The sequence below is a fragment of the Nylanderia fulva genome, unplaced genomic scaffold (genome assembly GCF_048542155.1).
Source record: "Nylanderia fulva isolate GAGA-0341 unplaced genomic scaffold, ASM4854215v1 Scaffold2, whole genome shotgun sequence".
Lineage (NCBI taxonomy): Eukaryota > Metazoa > Arthropoda > Insecta > Hymenoptera > Formicidae > Nylanderia > Nylanderia fulva.
The window spans coordinates 143,458-160,976 of NW_028190263.1; the positions used below are offsets into that span (position 1 = coordinate 143,458).

General features: G+C 27.5%; 7 protein-coding genes across 18 annotated transcripts in view; 4 read left to right on the top strand and 3 right to left on the bottom strand.

The window, feature by feature from the left end:
* Positions 1 to 1,797, top strand: part of LOC114945376 (uncharacterized) — a 31,354-nt gene extending 29,557 nt beyond the window's left edge. For 8 of the 9 annotated variants that reach the window (XM_029321598.2, XM_029321593.2, XM_085482022.1 and 5 more), the window contains exon 7: positions 25 to 1,797. The gene's annotated coding sequence lies outside the window, so the exon portion shown is untranslated. The remainder of the gene's footprint in view (positions 1 to 24) is intronic. The other variant, XM_085482023.1, reaches the window with a different exon arrangement.
* Positions 90 to 3,574, bottom strand: LOC114945210 (cytochrome c oxidase assembly factor 5). Its single transcript, XM_029321318.2, has 3 exons — positions 3,349 to 3,574; positions 2,858 to 2,959; positions 90 to 2,738 (listed from the first exon to the last, which is right to left on the bottom strand). Exons 1-3 carry the CDS (start codon positions 3,454 to 3,456, stop codon positions 2,697 to 2,699), a joined length of 252 nt encoding a protein of 83 aa, XP_029177151.1. The 5' UTR covers positions 3,457 to 3,574; the 3' UTR covers positions 90 to 2,696.
* On the top strand, positions 3,329 to 7,198 carry LOC114945209 (CWF19-like protein 2). Its single transcript, XM_029321317.2, has 11 exons — positions 3,329 to 3,770; positions 3,964 to 4,131; positions 4,221 to 4,643; positions 4,747 to 5,235; positions 5,320 to 5,434; positions 5,499 to 5,644; positions 5,720 to 5,785; positions 5,860 to 6,168; positions 6,298 to 6,450; positions 6,537 to 6,719; positions 6,818 to 7,198. Exons 1-11 carry the CDS (start codon positions 3,768 to 3,770, stop codon positions 6,956 to 6,958), a joined length of 2,196 nt encoding a protein of 731 aa, XP_029177150.2. The 5' UTR covers positions 3,329 to 3,767; the 3' UTR covers positions 6,959 to 7,198.
* Positions 7,049 to 9,079, bottom strand: LOC114945220 (protein arginine methyltransferase NDUFAF7, mitochondrial). The gene is made up of 5 exons (XM_029321334.2): positions 8,698 to 9,079; positions 8,357 to 8,464; positions 8,001 to 8,282; positions 7,801 to 7,917; positions 7,049 to 7,730 (listed from the first exon to the last, which is right to left on the bottom strand). The coding sequence occupies exons 1-5, from the start codon at positions 9,013 to 9,015 to the stop codon at positions 7,236 to 7,238; spliced, it is 1,320 nt and encodes a 439-aa protein (XP_029177167.2). The 5' UTR covers positions 9,016 to 9,079; the 3' UTR covers positions 7,049 to 7,235.
* A 139-nt stretch (positions 9,080 to 9,218) lies between these two features.
* Positions 9,219 to 10,499, top strand: ATPsynO (ATP synthase subunit O, mitochondrial). Its single transcript, XM_029321335.2, has 4 exons — positions 9,219 to 9,317; positions 9,489 to 9,533; positions 9,757 to 9,867; positions 9,947 to 10,499. Exons 1-4 carry the CDS (start codon positions 9,297 to 9,299, stop codon positions 10,391 to 10,393), a joined length of 624 nt encoding a protein of 207 aa, XP_029177168.1. The 5' UTR covers positions 9,219 to 9,296; the 3' UTR covers positions 10,394 to 10,499.
* A 776-nt stretch (positions 10,500 to 11,275) lies between these two features.
* Positions 11,276 to 15,209, bottom strand: LOC114945293 (WD repeat-containing protein CG11141). The gene is made up of 10 exons (XM_029321427.2): positions 15,042 to 15,209; positions 14,277 to 14,509; positions 14,042 to 14,197; positions 13,827 to 13,958; positions 13,577 to 13,737; positions 13,369 to 13,504; positions 12,981 to 13,281; positions 12,744 to 12,906; positions 11,805 to 12,649; positions 11,276 to 11,732 (listed from the first exon to the last, which is right to left on the bottom strand). The coding sequence occupies exons 2-10, from the start codon at positions 14,499 to 14,501 to the stop codon at positions 11,641 to 11,643; spliced, it is 2,211 nt and encodes a 736-aa protein (XP_029177260.1). The 5' UTR covers positions 14,502 to 14,509; positions 15,042 to 15,209; the 3' UTR covers positions 11,276 to 11,640.
* A 212-nt stretch (positions 15,210 to 15,421) lies between these two features.
* On the top strand, positions 15,422 to 16,732 carry LOC114945294 (uncharacterized). Of its 4 annotated transcripts, none has more exons than XM_029321431.2 (2): positions 15,422 to 15,505; positions 15,922 to 16,732. In XM_029321431.2, exon 2 carries the CDS (start codon positions 15,960 to 15,962, stop codon positions 16,713 to 16,715), a length of 756 nt encoding a protein of 251 aa, XP_029177264.1. In that variant the 5' UTR covers positions 15,422 to 15,505; positions 15,922 to 15,959; the 3' UTR covers positions 16,716 to 16,732. The 4 variants fall into 4 exon arrangements, with proteins under 4 accessions (XP_029177264.1, XP_029177263.1, XP_029177261.2 ...); XM_029321430.2 differs by lacking the exon at positions 15,422 to 15,505 and adding an exon at positions 15,517 to 15,614; XM_029321428.2 differs by lacking the exon at positions 15,422 to 15,505 and adding an exon at positions 15,623 to 15,847.
* The last annotated feature ends 787 nt before the right edge of the window (positions 16,733 to 17,519 follow it).

Genomic DNA, 17,519 nt, shown 5'->3' on the forward strand with positions numbered 1-17,519 from the left:
TAACAATTGTCATTTTCATTGCAGAAATGCAATCCAAGTCATAGCGGCTGCCAAGAGAAGACACGATACTGATTTTTTTGAAGGAATCGTAAAATATATCGTCACAAATGCTGCTGACAAACGAGACACTGTGATTTCTACTATCGTACTATCTATTATAAGAAGCGCAACTTCGTATACGCTTTAGATAAGTCTTGTCGAAAATCGACGAAACAGCATGCTCGACTAGATACGCCACTGGACCTGTTTGTATTTTTCGACTTTACTATTTCGTTCATCATACAAACGAGCGTTGCCCGAATAGGATCACCAAACACGAAACAAAAATAGCAATAAAAATTGGTACGTAAGCTGCAGAAAGTAATATACTTTATGCAAGAGAAATGTCCGAGAAAAATATCTATTATATATATACAGATAAAAGAAAAGGATAGAAGAACTTCGATACTAATTTTTTCTGAGAAATGGGAACATTCTATGCGTCGATGTGAAGCAGATAATGACGTACAGTTACCGATGTAAAGACTTTTGTTTGCCCTATGGGTATCGCCCGATATACATAATACATAACCATAACAATATATGCAACGTACTTTTCTTACATTATTGGTAACTATCGAATAATCGCTAATTACATATCATACTCGATAAACTGTGATATTTGAGCGAGCGGCGTATATCACAATGAAAGATAAATTTTCTTGAAACCTACTCTTGAAAAAATGCTACTATTAAAATCAATTTAGGTGATTTAGATATACAAAATAGTGGAACTTCGAAAGCCGATGCAATAAAACGTAATTTAAAGCCTTTTATCAATTATCTTCATATATTTGATATTATATATTCATATATGCGGATTATTGACGCAAGCGAAATTTGATCGGCAAATGCTAATGTGGATAAATTACAATTCTAGGAAATATAAACTTTAACACATTTATCTCTTCTAATTATATTACTCTTCTTTAAAATGATAAAAGGGTATACTTCTTTTATTGTATAAATGATGTTTTACACTTAATTTTACACTTAATTTTTTCCATCTTGGAAGAAACTGTATTAAGTATATGCAATTGTTTTTTTAAATATATATATATATATATATTTTTTTTTTAATCTCTTTATTTTTTATATAAACAATCGCATAAAAATATAATCAACTACTTTAAAAAAATTACTTGTATTTCATACAATTTTATTAATGTTAATAAAATATATTTTATCCACATTCAATGTAAACTTCTCCCTATTAGGGAAAGATAAGAGTAGAGCAAAGTCGGGAAAAGCTTATACAAATCCCATTTTTTAGGTGCCTATAGTCATTTTAAAGAGTGGAGGAGTAGCGTGAGTTGTGTGGCATTGTAGTACAAAAAAATCATACAGCCAATATACGCTTGTGTTGCATACAGACAATAGCTAGGATGATTACGCAGGCGTGATCGTCACTCGGTAGATTTATAATTATATCCGACCCGATATTATAATGGCGTACTTATCATACGCTGGATTCGTACTCGCTGAATACAAAGTGGAACAAGATGCTCTTAACTATAAGAAAAAAAAATGGAAAGTAAGGTAAATTCGATTTTACTGTGATCATATGCGTATCATGTTCGATACACGCATTCGTGTTTACGATTCACTGCGACAAAAAAAAGCGCAATTTTGGAATATGGTACATAAAGAGGTATAATGTCACACAATAATGGTGTCCAGTATATAATATGTACACCATTAGAATGAGAAACATTAATTATAATTATTAAACTGCGCTAATAAAACATTTGGCTACTACATTCGCATTTCTTCATTGCATATCGATTACATTATATCGATTTTACACAATATTTCGCGGGCACATGGGAAATTTTAATATTAAGAAAAGATGAGAGATTGGTATTTAACTCTTTCAGAAACAAATTAAATATGAGAAATAAAATCTTGTTTCTTCTACATAATATTTCGCTTTAATTAATTATAGAAGAGTTATTTTTTCCTGTATTATCATTTTTATTGACTATATATGTGGTTTATTATATATATAGCACACAGTAAAACGGAAGAAAATTAATTTTGTAATATATTTTCATAAAACTAATATATCTGAATTATGATATAGGAAACACTGAAAGAGTTAAACTATAGTCGCTTTTATTCTTCGAAAAGAAATACATCTCTTGTTTGACTCTACAAAGAAGATTTATGCTCTATATAGATTTATAGAAGAATATAATGCCTCTTTAAGGTAGCTTTGCTACTTTATCATATAAAATATAAAACATCGTATTTTTCAATTAAATCTGGCAAAAAAGTTATCTTTAAAAAAAAAAGAAATAAAAAAACAAGTATTTCTTTGAAAATTGCATCGCAATACAAATACAATAATATTCAATATACAATTATTGTATAATATTCATGACACATTACTACTTCTGAAGTATAATTAAGTAGATTTATTAAATCCTGTATACATAACGAATATAACAGATAATAATAAATTACTTTTAAAATCATAGTTTATTTTCCCTTTCTTATCAACAAGTTAGATTAGAATTTTCTTATCTATTTTATATTTACATCTTATCTGTTCATATAGATTATTTCTTTTTAAATTATTATTAAAGAAATACAATTATTTATTAATAATTAAAATGTATCACAATTATATACATAAATACATATTATTAGAAAATTTAATATCCTTTAGGACCTCTAAATCGCCGTCTGCCATCAATCTATGAAAAGATAAAAAAAAAAAAGAAAGAGAAATAAACTACAGAAATACGTATCAATTCTATGTAGACTTATCTGAGTCTCCTAATACCTATAATTTAATATACAAATTTGTACTTACTAAAGAATGTTTACAATCAAAGAATGTATTTCGTAAGGCAAAGCATTCATCGGGTACTGTGCCATCGTATGTCCTAAGGCATTCTCTAGGAGTACGATTATACTGTAAAGAACAAAAAATAAAATAACATACTTGTATTAATTTATGCTCATATGTTTCTGAATTGATAAGACTTGTTTAAAAATCGGAAATTGAAGTATAATATATATATAAAAATATTAATATATATAAAATATATATAAAATTATATAAAATATATATAAAAAATATATATATATATATAATATATATAAAAATTGGATATCAATGCGCATCAAAGACAATATTTATTACGATCGACAAATTAAAAAATTACTAGAGAATAAAATGTCGTTTCTTTTTTTATAAAATTTATATCTTATTTCTTATAAAACGTACTCTTATTTTTATGCTTGTATAATGTATTGTATATTATGCTAGGTTATAATAGTAATGATCTCGTATATACTTACAATTTTGCAGCAGTTACTTTGAAGCAAACACATTTTTAAATCGGCGCGAATATTTGCGCAGCGAGATTTATCTTTCAATGTTTCACCTTCTTCTTCAAATTGCATCATTTTGAATAGTAAAATATTCTTTAATCACACGACTTGATCTTGATACGATCAAATGTGCAGTTGCAATTTATTGCGAGACATGCGTGGATGTAAACAGAAGTCTAACCTGTTACTACAATCTTTTAGAATATTATAATTTAATCATTTATATCGAGAAACTATTTTTTTTCTCAAAAAATAAAAAAAAAAAGATTTTTTGGAACTTGTAAATATCTACGTCGATCGAAAGAATTTTTAATTATTGAACAAATACAAAAGTGAGGTTAGGTGTTTTATTAGTATAGTTTTCAATTTGTGTAAATCCTGCAGTTATGGTAATTATCCTTTATTTTATTCTTTTCTGCATAAATATGTATAAATTTAAAAATAGCATAAAAAATTAATACTGTTACTTTCTTTTTACAAATCTCGCAATATTACATTTTTTAATGCAATTATTTTAAATAATGCTATATATTTTATTTATTATAAATATTTTCTATATATAATTATAATTTTATTATTCAGGAACAATTAGACACTTGTACATTGCAAAGTGATAAAGTAAAATCTAGCAATAAAGATATTGCTTCATCTATGCATAGAAAATTGAGCAAAAAGTCTAAAAAGAGGAAAACTGATAAAAAGAATAAAAAACACAAGAAAAAGAGAAAATGTTCATCTTCATCAAGTAGTGTGAGTGATCAGAAAAAGTTTGTAATTGATAATTAATATTTATGTGAACATGTGTTATATAATTTATGTAAAAATTATATATTTTGTAGGAAACTGATAACAGTGATAAATTTGAATGGGTAGAAAAGAGAGTTGAAGACCAAACTTCTTCTCATAACACTGAAAACCGTGTTAATGATGAGACTCAAGAAAATCCGCTTAAAAGAGATGATTGGATGAATGTGGAAAGTTTTCTTCCAAATCTATCAAAATCTGATATAAAAAAACAAAAATCTAATACACAAGAAGAAGATAAAACCAAGAACCTCCTGGATAGACCAGGACAAAGTGATAGAGAGTTAAATCCATACTGGAAAGATGGAGGTGATGGATTACCTCAAATTAGCCCAGGAAAATTTGACAGTCCACAAATTTTAGATGCAAATTGGCTAAAAAAAAGTCTTCGGCGTGCTGAGGAACAAGCTCATAGAGATGGTAAAACTCTAGAACAAGTGGCTACAGAACGTTGGGGTGTAAGTTATTAAAACATAATATAAATATACTCTAAATGTTAATAATATAAGTAATAATATAAATGAGTATAAGTTAATAATATAAGTAAATATTTTTTTATAGTCTTTAGAAACTATACAATCAATGATCATTAAAGCAGAAAAAATATCAAATGCTGAACAAAAGAAATATTACAATGATAGACGAAACAAGGCAGATTTCCATGGCACTTCTGGTTCAAGATTAAGAAATTCTTCGAGGTCTAGATCTAGAAGTAGAGAACGTACTGGAAAATATAGTACCTCTGAGTATTTCTCACATCCCATAGAAAAAAAACCTAGCTATCAAAGACCCAAAGATAGTAACGATTATTATCAACAAACTACACATAAATCTGCTAGTAATCGTATTAAAAATTGGAAAAAAGATAAAAGTGATGAAAGAAAGCATGAATCTGAATTAATTGAATTATCAAAGTCGAGAGAAACCAAAACAGAGAATATTAGTAACATGAATGAGATGGATACAAACAAAAATATGGGTATTTTAACAGAAGCAGAAATGAATAAATTAGGAGCAAGAATTATTAAAGCTGAAATAATGGGAGATAATGTATGCTATTACACTATCATTATTTATTGTAAAAGTTATTTTAGTGTATTTTTCATATTTATTAAAATTATTTTATTTATTTAGGAATTGGCAGCTCAGCTTAAAGTGCAATTAGAGCAGGCAAGAAAACTTGCTGCAATGAATAATACTAATAATGTACAAAAAGAAACTGTAATTCTTACAAAAACTGATGCAAAAGGTACATATTTTTATTTTGTGATTATTTATTTGTGATTGTAAAGTAATCTGCAACTTTGTGCTAGGTGTTGCAAGACCAATTCAACCCAGAAGTCAATCTAAGCAGTTTGCAGAAAGTCGAAATAGAAAGAAGAAACCTGCGGAGACACATGTCTCTGGCGAGAGAGTACGCTATTTCGCCGATGATGATAAATATTCCTTACAAGAATTGGTGAATAATTAAAAATGATTAATACTGATTACTACTAATTAGAAGGTTCTAAAATGATATACATTTTTATTGCAGTTTCAACGAGAGAAAGGAAGATCTACAAACGAAGATGAAGCGGTGTTTACTAAGCTTTTTGCTAAGGTAACTGAACAAATTCAAAATTATGAATGTTAAAAACTCAAAATAAAATGTAATTCTGTAATATCCTTTTGCAGAAGACAGATCATGCAGATGATATGTTCGAACAACAAATCACACGAAAAGATTCGGAAGCGAAGCAAGATAAACGAGATCGTTCGCACGCAATTAAGGAACACAAGCACTTATCTAACTCGATAGAAAATTGCTCGTGGTGTTTGGATTCGAAAAAGATGTTAAAGCACATGATAGTTACAATGGATTCTATGATTTGCTTAAGTCTACCTGCTTATACTTCCTTGACTACTGGTCAATGTATATTGACACCTGTACAACATGTTGCGTGTCAGTTGCAATTAGATGAAGATGTATGGTATAAGCTCAAGGTCATTTTTCATTATATTCTTTTTATTATTATATTTATATTTTATTTATTTTATAAAATTATAACGAATTATTATAATTCTATAATATCTGCTGTTATACATCAAAATAATGATACACATTTTTTACAGGAACTTAAAGAAAAATTGATAAAAATGTTTATGAAAGAAAATCTTTATCCTATATTTTTTGAAATATATAAAAAACGTAAATTTTCACATATGCAATTAGAGTGTATTCCGCTACCAAAAGAAATCGGTGAATCAGCACCAATGTACTTTAAGGTAAATATATCATTGCATTATAATCCAAAAAAATACTCATTAGAATAATTAAAATAAATTGTATATAATATAACATTTTTTAACAGAAAGCTTTATTGGAATGCGAAACTGAATGGTCTATTAACATGAAAATTGTTGACCTAAAAAATAAAGATATACGACATGCTGTACCGAATGGTTTATCATATTTTATGGTAGAATTTGCCTCACACCCCGGTTATGCTCATGTAATTGAGGATGAAGAAATGTTTCCGAAGAATTTTGCCGAAGTAAGATAAGAAAATTAAAATTTCTTTCTAAAGTTTTATAATTTTTTTATGCAAATGTGAACTGATTGTAAATACATTTTATTTTCAATTTATTCTAGGAAATAATAGGCGGTATGCTGGATTTGGATTGTAATTTATGGCGAAAACCAAAAAGACAGAATTTTGAAGAACAAAGAGCAAAAATGTTAAAGTTTACGGAAATATGGAAAAAATATAATTCTCCACAAGAAGATATTTAATAATTATACGTGAAGAGTTTGAAATTTTTTTGATTTTTATTAAATGTAGATATATAACATAATTATTTTATTTTCTTAAAAATATGTAATAGAAGTTTTACAACACAATATGTATACATATATACAAATCTTATTTATATAAATTTACTTCTCAACAATGTTATTTATAGCTCAATATGTACATGCATCCTGTATATGTATGTATATAATTTATAATCAAATGGAAAAATGTAAATATCATAAAATTCTCATATGTAAAAACAATTCAGGATTGTATTTAATCTTTCTCAAATCCTGCTACTGGCCATTTTTTCAAATGATTTTTCAAGACAAAAGGAAAAAAAGATAATACTTTAAAACAATTTCCCATTTTATTTTCATCAGTTATCATGTGATAGCCTGATTCAATTTGTTGCTTCTGAATGTCAGTAGCATTTTGTAAAATTATTTTTAATCGTAAATCAATACCAAGGCTTTTTAGAAATTTTTTTTGCGTTACTGGACCAAATGTTATTAATCTATTATCTTTCTCTGCAATCTCTTTCATTGATAAAAAATCAACATCAGCAGTTAGATCTGCAGTTCCAGGATTTAACAAGGGATCATATAACTTGTGTTGATGGAATGCACGAAATGTGTCAGTTTTTTCTCCTTCATGACCATAATCAATCACTAAAGCAAAGCCTCCACATTCCCATAAAAATTTGGATATATAATCTATTATTACAGAACACTGTGGACTTACTTCCACATGTTCCCTTTTCTCATTTGGCTGGAAGATGCTTTATGTTAATCTATCATTCATAGACCTCTTAAATGTTGTAATATAAATAAATACTTACAGATATATATACTTTACAAGCAGCTGTTGGCGCTTGCGAAAGTACGTATCGAAATTTTTCTTGTTTAGTTTCCTGTATTATATCCACTAAGATTTCTCTCCAACCTTTGTCAGTCTTCTAAAATTAAATGCAGTTTTATTAGAATTATCCTTTATGTATATATTTTACATATTAATATATTAATATTCTGATTTGAATACCTGGAACTTGTGCATTGGTAGAGCATCAAAAAATTCCTGTGCAATAAATACACTAAACTCTCTAGGAACATCATTGATAGTATAATACCAATATATCTTTATTCCATCTTTTGTAACACCTTCTCTATAATGTGTAATAGAATTTTTCTGATTTTCATTGATTCTTAGTTCACTATCTGTGCTTTTAATACACAATTTCTTTGCTTGAATCATAGATAAAACAGGACTAACTTCTACTAAATGAACTGATACCTTATTTGAAACATTTAATTTTTTGAATACCTGAGAAACAAACAGTCATATATAATTTTCTCACTTATACATTTAATTTGCAAATAACAATACTGCAAATATACCCGTAATATATCACTGATCAAAGTACCTCTTCCTGGGCCCAGTTCTACAAGTTGGATAGGTCCTTTGCTAATCTTTCTGCACTCATTGATTATCCAGATTGCTATAATCTATCAATAATAATAATTAATATAAATAATCCCTTCATTTCTATATAATATTTTTTCTAATATATAAAAAAAATTACTTTGAACTTTTAGTCACAAATATAAAGTCTGTAATTCCTTTATATAATCACTAATAAAACTATAAAATTGTAACTAATAAAATAATAAATAGAATATACATATGCATTAGAAAAATAAAATTAAAAATAATTATATATAAATTAAAAATTACATACTTCTCCAAAAAGTTGACTGATTTCTGGAGAAGTTGTAAAATCACCTTTCTGTCCGATTACATCTTTAGTTGTATAATAACCCGCAGTGGGATGAGTTAAAATTTCTTTCATATATTCTGCTAGCGTTATAGGACCACATGCTAATATTTTTGCATATAATTGTCGATACAGATTCGATTTTTTTTCACTTAAATAATTCGTTGAACATAATCTCTTAAATAAAATAAAATTTCCATATCGTTGGTTCATATGTATATCCATTGTTGAAAATATATTAACATATTTTTCGAAAGTTTGTAATAATCGTGATAATCTCATGTTAGATCTGTATTTATTTATTTTTTTTAGTCGATTGTAGGAGTATAGATAGAAAATCACATCCTTATGCAGGATTCACATGTCGATTCGAAGATATCCAATAGAAAACTTTCGTTCCTAAATCACTAGAAAACAAGCTCTGCTATTGGATATCGGATGCAATGTAAATCCAACATTAGTAATCGTGTAAATGGAAGCATTTATTATATAATAGTGTGTGTGTGACAGGAACTATATATCTTGCTTCTCAATTTCTGCGAGCTGCTGTGAAATTCGTAAAAATGTCTATTAGTAAAATAATTGTAAGTAAATATGCATTTGGATATTAAAATATAATAGAACTGTACCGTGGTATTATAAAAAAATCAATTTTCTGCCTGTACAATACATTGTTAAGATTTATTGTCTTATATTGATATATCGCTACTTATTTTGACACTATTTGTCAATAATGTGAATAATTTTTATTTCAGATCCGAACTTTTTCTGCGTCGTCTGTCACACAACAGCTGGTGAAGGTATTTAGTTTTTTTTAATTAGCCTTTTTGAATGATATACCTTTGCATATAATACTTCCAGCTGATAAGCTCATAAAGCTTTATAAGCTCTAATAAACTTTCTGCAAGAACTGATTCACAGTTTTCAACTGATTTGTATTTATTTTGTAATATTTTATAATACTTATAAGTTCTGTAAACAGATATTTATATATTTATATGTATAATCATAATTTTTTTGTAGCCTCCAATTCAAGTTTTTGGTTTAGAAGGCAGATATGCAACAGCTCTTTACTCAGCTGCATCTAAACAAAAAGCTTTAGATGCAGTAGAAAAGGATTTGGTGACTTTTCAGGTATAATTATATAAGTAGTAAATATATTATGATTATTGTATTTTATTTTGAAATGTTAATTTATGATTGTCTAAATTAGGGTCTCTTGAAAACAGACATAAAATTAAGAGACTTTGTGAAGGATCCTTCAATAAAACGAAAAGATAAGGCAGAAGCTTTTAAAGCTATTGGAAGCAAAGTTAACTTAAATCCAGCTACTGCAAATCTGTTGACAATACTTGCGGAGAATGGCCGACTGACAAAAGTCAATCAAATCATTAATTTGTATAAACTAATTATGGCTGCTAACAGAGGAGAGGTGGTATGCGAAGTTGTTACTGCAAAACCACTTGATGCAGATACAAAGAGTAAATTGGAATCAGCTCTAAAAGGTTTCTTAAAGAAAGGTCAAACTATCTTACTCACTGCTAAAGTAGATCCTTCAATTATTGGCGGCATGGTGGTCTCAATAGGTGACAAATATGTTGATATGAGTGTTGCTAGTAAAATTAAAAAATACACTGATCTCATTCAAGCCACAGCATAATCAAGATCAGTTATGTAAAATAATGAAATAAATTATTCTTTATTTACACAGAAATATATTTAAATGTGTAAAAGATTAACTAGTAAATAAAATGATATACATGAAATCCAGTGATTTGTTTGTATTTTCTGCATGACAGGAAAATATAAAAATGTACATAATACAATTTTAAATTATAATTTTTATTTCAATTGATAAAGTTGATAATCACTTAATACAATTGCATGCAAGTGTTTTGATATTCACTAACACAATTAATATCTATTTTTCATATATTACAACATACTAATTGAGTGTAGTAAAATGATTTATTTTAAAGCCACATTAATCTCATATTTACATATTATTACTGCTCCTTTGATTTTTCAGTCACAAATAAATATATATTACAAAATTAGATATAAACGAATAATATAAACAAAGTAATAAATAGATAATGTTAAAAAATATTGTCAAGTCTAATATTTTTAAGATCATTATTTATACAAAAACTTAGAAATTTATAATACAAAAGCGCCAATAAGTGTTGTACACAAATTTATACAATTTAAATATTTTACTTGTATTAATTTCCAAAATATTAAATATAGAATAGCCCATTTTGGAATGTTTGATAAAATACATATTGTAATTAGAATATTATAGATACTTTAATTATGCAAAAATATGTATATTGAATATTGCAACACAATTTAGAGGAAAAATTTACAATTATATATATATATATATATATATATTAACATGATTTTAATTTTGCAAAACTTAGCAAATAATATTTATTAACTATTAAATATACTATATATATGACTATTAAAAAATCGTAAAAGTTTTAATAACATTAATTGTTATATTAAAATATTAAGGCAAAGATTAATATTATTTTTCAATATCGATAATTCTTTTGTATATAAAAAATATAATTTTGCCTACTAGTGAAAATAATTTCAAATTGTGTATCTTCCAAGATTAGATGCATTATTTTTTAATACATTATTTTATATGCCAAATATTTATAATATCTAAAATTATGAATTACTTCAAACATAATATTTTTGTGCAATATAATAATTTACAATTCGTCAATGATAATAGTTCAAAAAAGTTCTATCTTTTTACTAATAAGACATATAAAAAAATGTATATATGAAAATTCCTAATTGCTGCTATCATGCATCACATAATTATTTATTATTTTTTAACAATGATGTATATACTTATGTTTATATAAGATGTGAAGCAACTCTTGTTTAAAACATTGTGATTGAAGGTATATCATCTTTGACTAAAACCCAATCTTCTTCCTCGAGAATAACGGATGTGGCACATTCCTTTGCCAAAGCTACAAAAAGCAAGAATATTTTATAATAATCTAGTCAATGATATATTCTTCAATATTCTAATAATAATTTACCATTAAATTGATGTTCTAGTTCGTCCCGCATCGACGGTACTTGTCGAAGATCAAAATTAATATGTGGAATATCGTCCAGCTTATTTTGTAAAAGAGTCTTTCTACATTCTCCGAGATCTTCCAGTCGTTTTAGTTCGGTGTGATAGCTGACATCTTCCTCCCCCGACTCTGTTCCTGTATGATCACTCACTTCAATATTCTCATTTTCCTGGTTCGCATCCTGTTCTTCGTTCATTGCTTCAGTGTTGGAGTGTACATTACAATCGATACATGTTATGGTATCGATATGATTAGATATACTCGAATCATCTTTGTTTATTCGACTACTCGTCATATACTTGGACAAGTCAAAATCAAGAACATCTGCTAACAATTTCTCCTTATCTTCTACGTCTCGTTGAATTGTTTCTAAATCTCGATCGGATTTCAATATAAAATCATCCTCAAGACTCAGTTGCATTAAAGAGGAATAAGTTGTCGTTGTCTTGTTAGTATTTACATGATCAATAGTTAAGCTACTCGACAAATGATTAGTGTCATGTGGCGATGTGACACTCTCGCTGCCGTTAATTACTTTACTCCGAGAGTTTTTCTGTTTTCTTTCAGGCGTGAAAACAACGTCCTCGAATGCCTGTTGGCCAATTTTTTGGAATATCTCTCGACGATCACTGTTCTTATCTTCTGTATTTTGTTTTTTACTGGTATCGCTGTGCTCTGGTATTTTGTTAATATCAGTTATGAGCGTAGTATTTAAATCTATTGGAACTATTGGAGGTATTTCCACAGCTTCTTCCGCATTTGCAATTACATTGGCATCGGTACCAACAGTAACAGTTGGTAAAATTCTGAAATGTGAATAACTTTTTTAATTTATTCACTTTAAAAATAATTCTAGCAAGTGTGATGCAATATTAGAAATTATATTCTTTTACTACTTACCCTACAGATTGAATAATGTTGGTTGGATTGATTTTGGGAAAGACAATAGTCGGTACTATATTACTTTCTTTTAATTTTGAAGTTAATCCTAATATACTACTAGCAACAGGTTTACTATATTCAGCAAATGACAATAAAGGATCCAGTGTGTTGCTCATTTCTTCTGTGTAATAAAATGCACATTATTAACTTTTCATTTAATTATATCTTAGAGACGATAATTATTTATATACATACCAGATGTAATATTATTTTCAGGATAATAGGCAATACGCAAAATATTTCTTTCTCCTTCCAATATAAATATTTCGTCCTTCGTGCAAGCCACATCGGTAACACGCCGTAAGTCATTTACAATCGATGTTATTGCAATGGTATTTGGATTTACTACATAGACTACATCATCACAATATGTTACTAATAAATCATCACAAAATGGCAATACAATGCCGAAGGAAGGTTCACCGCGATTTTTTCTCGAGCCTTCAGGTGCAGGATTTAATAATTCCACTTCTGTATGACCTGATCTAACTGCATCCTTTTTAAAATATTTTATAATATAAGTTATAAAGAGAAATTAATATAATTGTATTAATAAATACATGTACATATTAGCTCTCAATACCTTAAATATAAGTGTCTTTAATACAGTCCCCATCTTATCAGCTTGCCATAAACGCAATCCTGGTCTACTTGCATAAATTACTGATTCTTGTACATAATTTTGTCGAGAACCAAATACTGCGCCCAGTTTACCTAGTCTAAGAGTCATCGAAACGTTATTTCACATTTCCTCAATATTTATATTATAACAATATCGAATTTACACTAACGTTTTACGTTCTTTCTGGCCAACTTGCGTTACCTTCCCGTTTTCATTTCTATTCACCAAAATTGTGCGTAATATAGTTGAAACTAGTAGCAAACCTTGTTGATAGCTTAATTGTACCACAGAATATTTCTCATTTAATAACTTTGATGATTTCGATAAATGCTACAAAAAAGAAAAAATGTTGAGATATCCACATATTTATAGAAAGGTGAGAAAATACATTCAAAGTAGATTATTTAATATTTACATACCATATAAAAATCAATTTCTGTTAAGACAACTAAACCATCTTTATCTCCACTGAATAATTTCATACCATTCTTAGACCACTCTACTGCTGTCACTGCAGTATTGTGTAAACCACTTATGCTATATCTTTCCACCTTATAAATAATAACAGAGTTTATTGCTGTTATTATAATAATAAAAATATATTTATATAATAAAAATTTTTGTTATAATTTACCTGTTTTTTCTGTTTTGGTTTTAAACTTTCTGGCAATGAATCAGGTGCATTCTTGGGAATTTGAAAAACTGTGACAACACCATGTTCATTGCCAGCAGCAACCATATAATCAACTGTAGATATCACTTGTATGCATGTGATTTTGGAATTTACATTCTGTTATAATAAGAGAAAAATATTTTTATCAAACTAATTAAAGTTCAATTTTCTTAAGTAAGCAAAAATTCTCAAGTACCTCGCAACGTAGTCTTTGCAAATCCTGCTTTTCTCTATTATACCAGTAGACAAGTCCATGATTAGTTCCAATGGCGATAAATTCGGTGAGGGCAGCAATACAGGTAAAATTAATATCTTGTGTAAAAATACCATTTTGTATTTTGGCAGGTATTTGTTGCAAGAGGACAGCAAGTGGTGCCCATTCCCTTAATGGTCCACCATCCTCACACATAGGTGTTGTCATTGTTAAAACTATAAATTTCACAAAAATAAATTATGAAAAGAAATTTCACATAAAAAATATGGATAATAATACATGGATACGACAATACAATCTTTAATATAGAGAATGACAGATTTTTAAATGTCAGAAAAAAGTGTATATGTAATATGACGCATGCTATTATTAATTTCACAAACTGCATCCCACATTTTAACAGACAATTAATTCAATTGCTAAAATTATTTACATCAAAACTTCGAACTACTTGCATCTTTCTTTCCAGCTGTCAAATAATATAAATTATTTACATCAAAATTTCTATCTACTTATGACAGTTGTATCTAATCTCTCTTTTTGATCACTTTTCTATCAAGAAACAAACAAATAATAATTCTATCTATATTTTTGAAAAATATTAACAAAATGCATCATTTAATAAATTAAATAAAATTAAGAGTCGCGATAGGAAGCCCAATGAAGACTACAGGCACGCTAGAGGAACAAGGATAATCCTCAGAGCTTAGTCAAAACTAGCTACAAATTATTATATAGAAAATGTACCTTTTTGCTTCAATCAAGATAGAAGAGATAATTGCGCGAAGTTCAACAATTAAAGGTACTTCTAATTTTTCTTTTACCACAACTTTGCCTTAACCTATAATATATATACACTCATTGTCAGTGCGCATCCATCAACGCAGGCAAGTAGAATCCTGCCCTCTACCGGGCAGGATTCACGAGGCTAGCCGAACTAACAATAAATAAAGGCCTTTGCACAATGCCAGGCAATAGGAAGAAATAGAAAATAATGAAAATACCCACCAACAGGAATAGAGAATAATATCTATCTCCTTTTCCGATTGGTTGATATTTTCTATTTCTTATTCCTATTGTCTGTTGCCTGGCATTGTGCAAGGGCCTTAAGAAATTTACCAATCGTAGTCAAGAATGAGGGGAATAAGTGACTCACAATCAGCCTCTCTGCTGGCTTCTTTCTATATGTTATAATATCCTCTTTCAAGTTGGTAAGTCTGATTTCATAGTACTAGCACTGTGTGAATAAATAATAAAATTCTTAAAAAGTTTTGTCTTTTGAACAGTTGTGAAAAAGATAGAAATGAAAATTTCTTTTAAGTACGTTCTACATAAAAGGATTAAAGGCAGTTCTTTCTTATACTTGTATAAAAATAAAATATAGAAGTATTATTTTTTAAAAAGTAATTATTTGGAAAGATGGGTTTTAATTAAATGATGACAAAAAGATTTTAGCATCATTAATTAAATACTGTTATTGTTAATTAAAATCTTAATGCACTACAAATTATGCAAAATATAATATATGAATGTGTAAAGGTTAATACATTTATGTAAGTTTTTTTTTTAAATAATATAGCTTGTATATTGATTTAAAATTATATTTTTTAATATATTTTTTTTGTAGCCTCAAAAATAGGAAGAAACCAGATCTTTTCAAGTTTAATGTGCAATAATCAAAAGATGGAAGACAATAGCAAAGTAATTTGCAATGAAGCATTGGAAGAAATTGACCAGAATATTGTCAAAGTCGAGATGATGAATTGTGAAAATTTTGAAACTGAACCTCTAGCAGTCAATCTGATTCCTCCGATAGAAGAATATAATACTACTACTGTTTTGCCGAAACGTAGAGTTAGACATAGCAAGAAATTAGAATTCATCAAGTTGCCATCTCCAGCAAAGTTCAGTTACTGCACAACAGATGTAAGATTAGGATTGTGGAAGGATCGTTTCCGCCCAATACGACCAAAACCTTTACCAACTGCTGCCTCACCATTAAAATCTAAATCATTTGGAATGTCACCTACGTTGAATACATCTACTTTAACACCAAATGCATCTGTGCCAAGTAAGGATAAAACTCGAAGTCTTACAACTGTGGATAGCAAAACAAATCATAGCACAAACAATGGTGATACTGGAAATATTACACCAGCAACTAAAGAATGCAAAACAACTAACAAAAATGTAAATGCAAATTTGAACACCATGACTAACAGTAAAAGTTTGCATAACACTATATCTAATAAGACAACATCTATATCCCATAAAAGTAGTGTCGAATTATTCTTTGCGAGTATGGCGCAGACTGTGTTGAATTTGCCTAGAGAAGTACAAGCAGACATTAAAATGCAGATCTGTAAAATTGTTACTATGGCAGAAGCAAAGTATTCTGGATTGCAGATCAAAACTGAATAAATTTTGAAACTTGACAATCTGTTGTTATTAATCTATCGAGTCGGAATTTGTGTAGTTTTTTTTTATTATGAATGTCAGATTTTGTATAGAAAATAATTGAATATATAATTTAAAATTGATATATTGTAACAAATATATGTAACTATAATATAATATATAATATATGTAACTTATATAATTATATAATATAATTATTATTATTATTACATATATTATAATTATAAATAATATATATATTATTACATAATATTAATATTATAATTATTATTACATATATTATATTATTATATAATTAGTTATATATATATATATATATATATATATATATTCAAATATTTTCTTTAATGTATAACTAAAAAAAATAAGACTTGAAAGATGTATGTTTTTATGACATTTTTCTTGTTTTGAACTCTACAGGTCACTTTCTGAAATATTAACATATGATTAAAAATTATTCTTATATATGTATATGTGAAATTTGATGAATATCTATCTATTACTAAGTCTCAAATCTTTTTTTTTAATATCTTATAAATATATACTTATTTTTACTTATATATATATATATATTATAAATATATATATATATATATTGTATATATAAAACTATACTTTATATGTATGTGTATATATATAATGCATAGTTATTAAATACATTATTTTAAATCATGATAGTTTATTTGTAATAAAAAGACAAAGAAAATATTCATACTAAATTAAATGAAATTTTATCTTTATACATGTATAATAATTCTATATATGTGCTCTTACATTTTTAGATCCTGACTGCAATTTGCATTATGT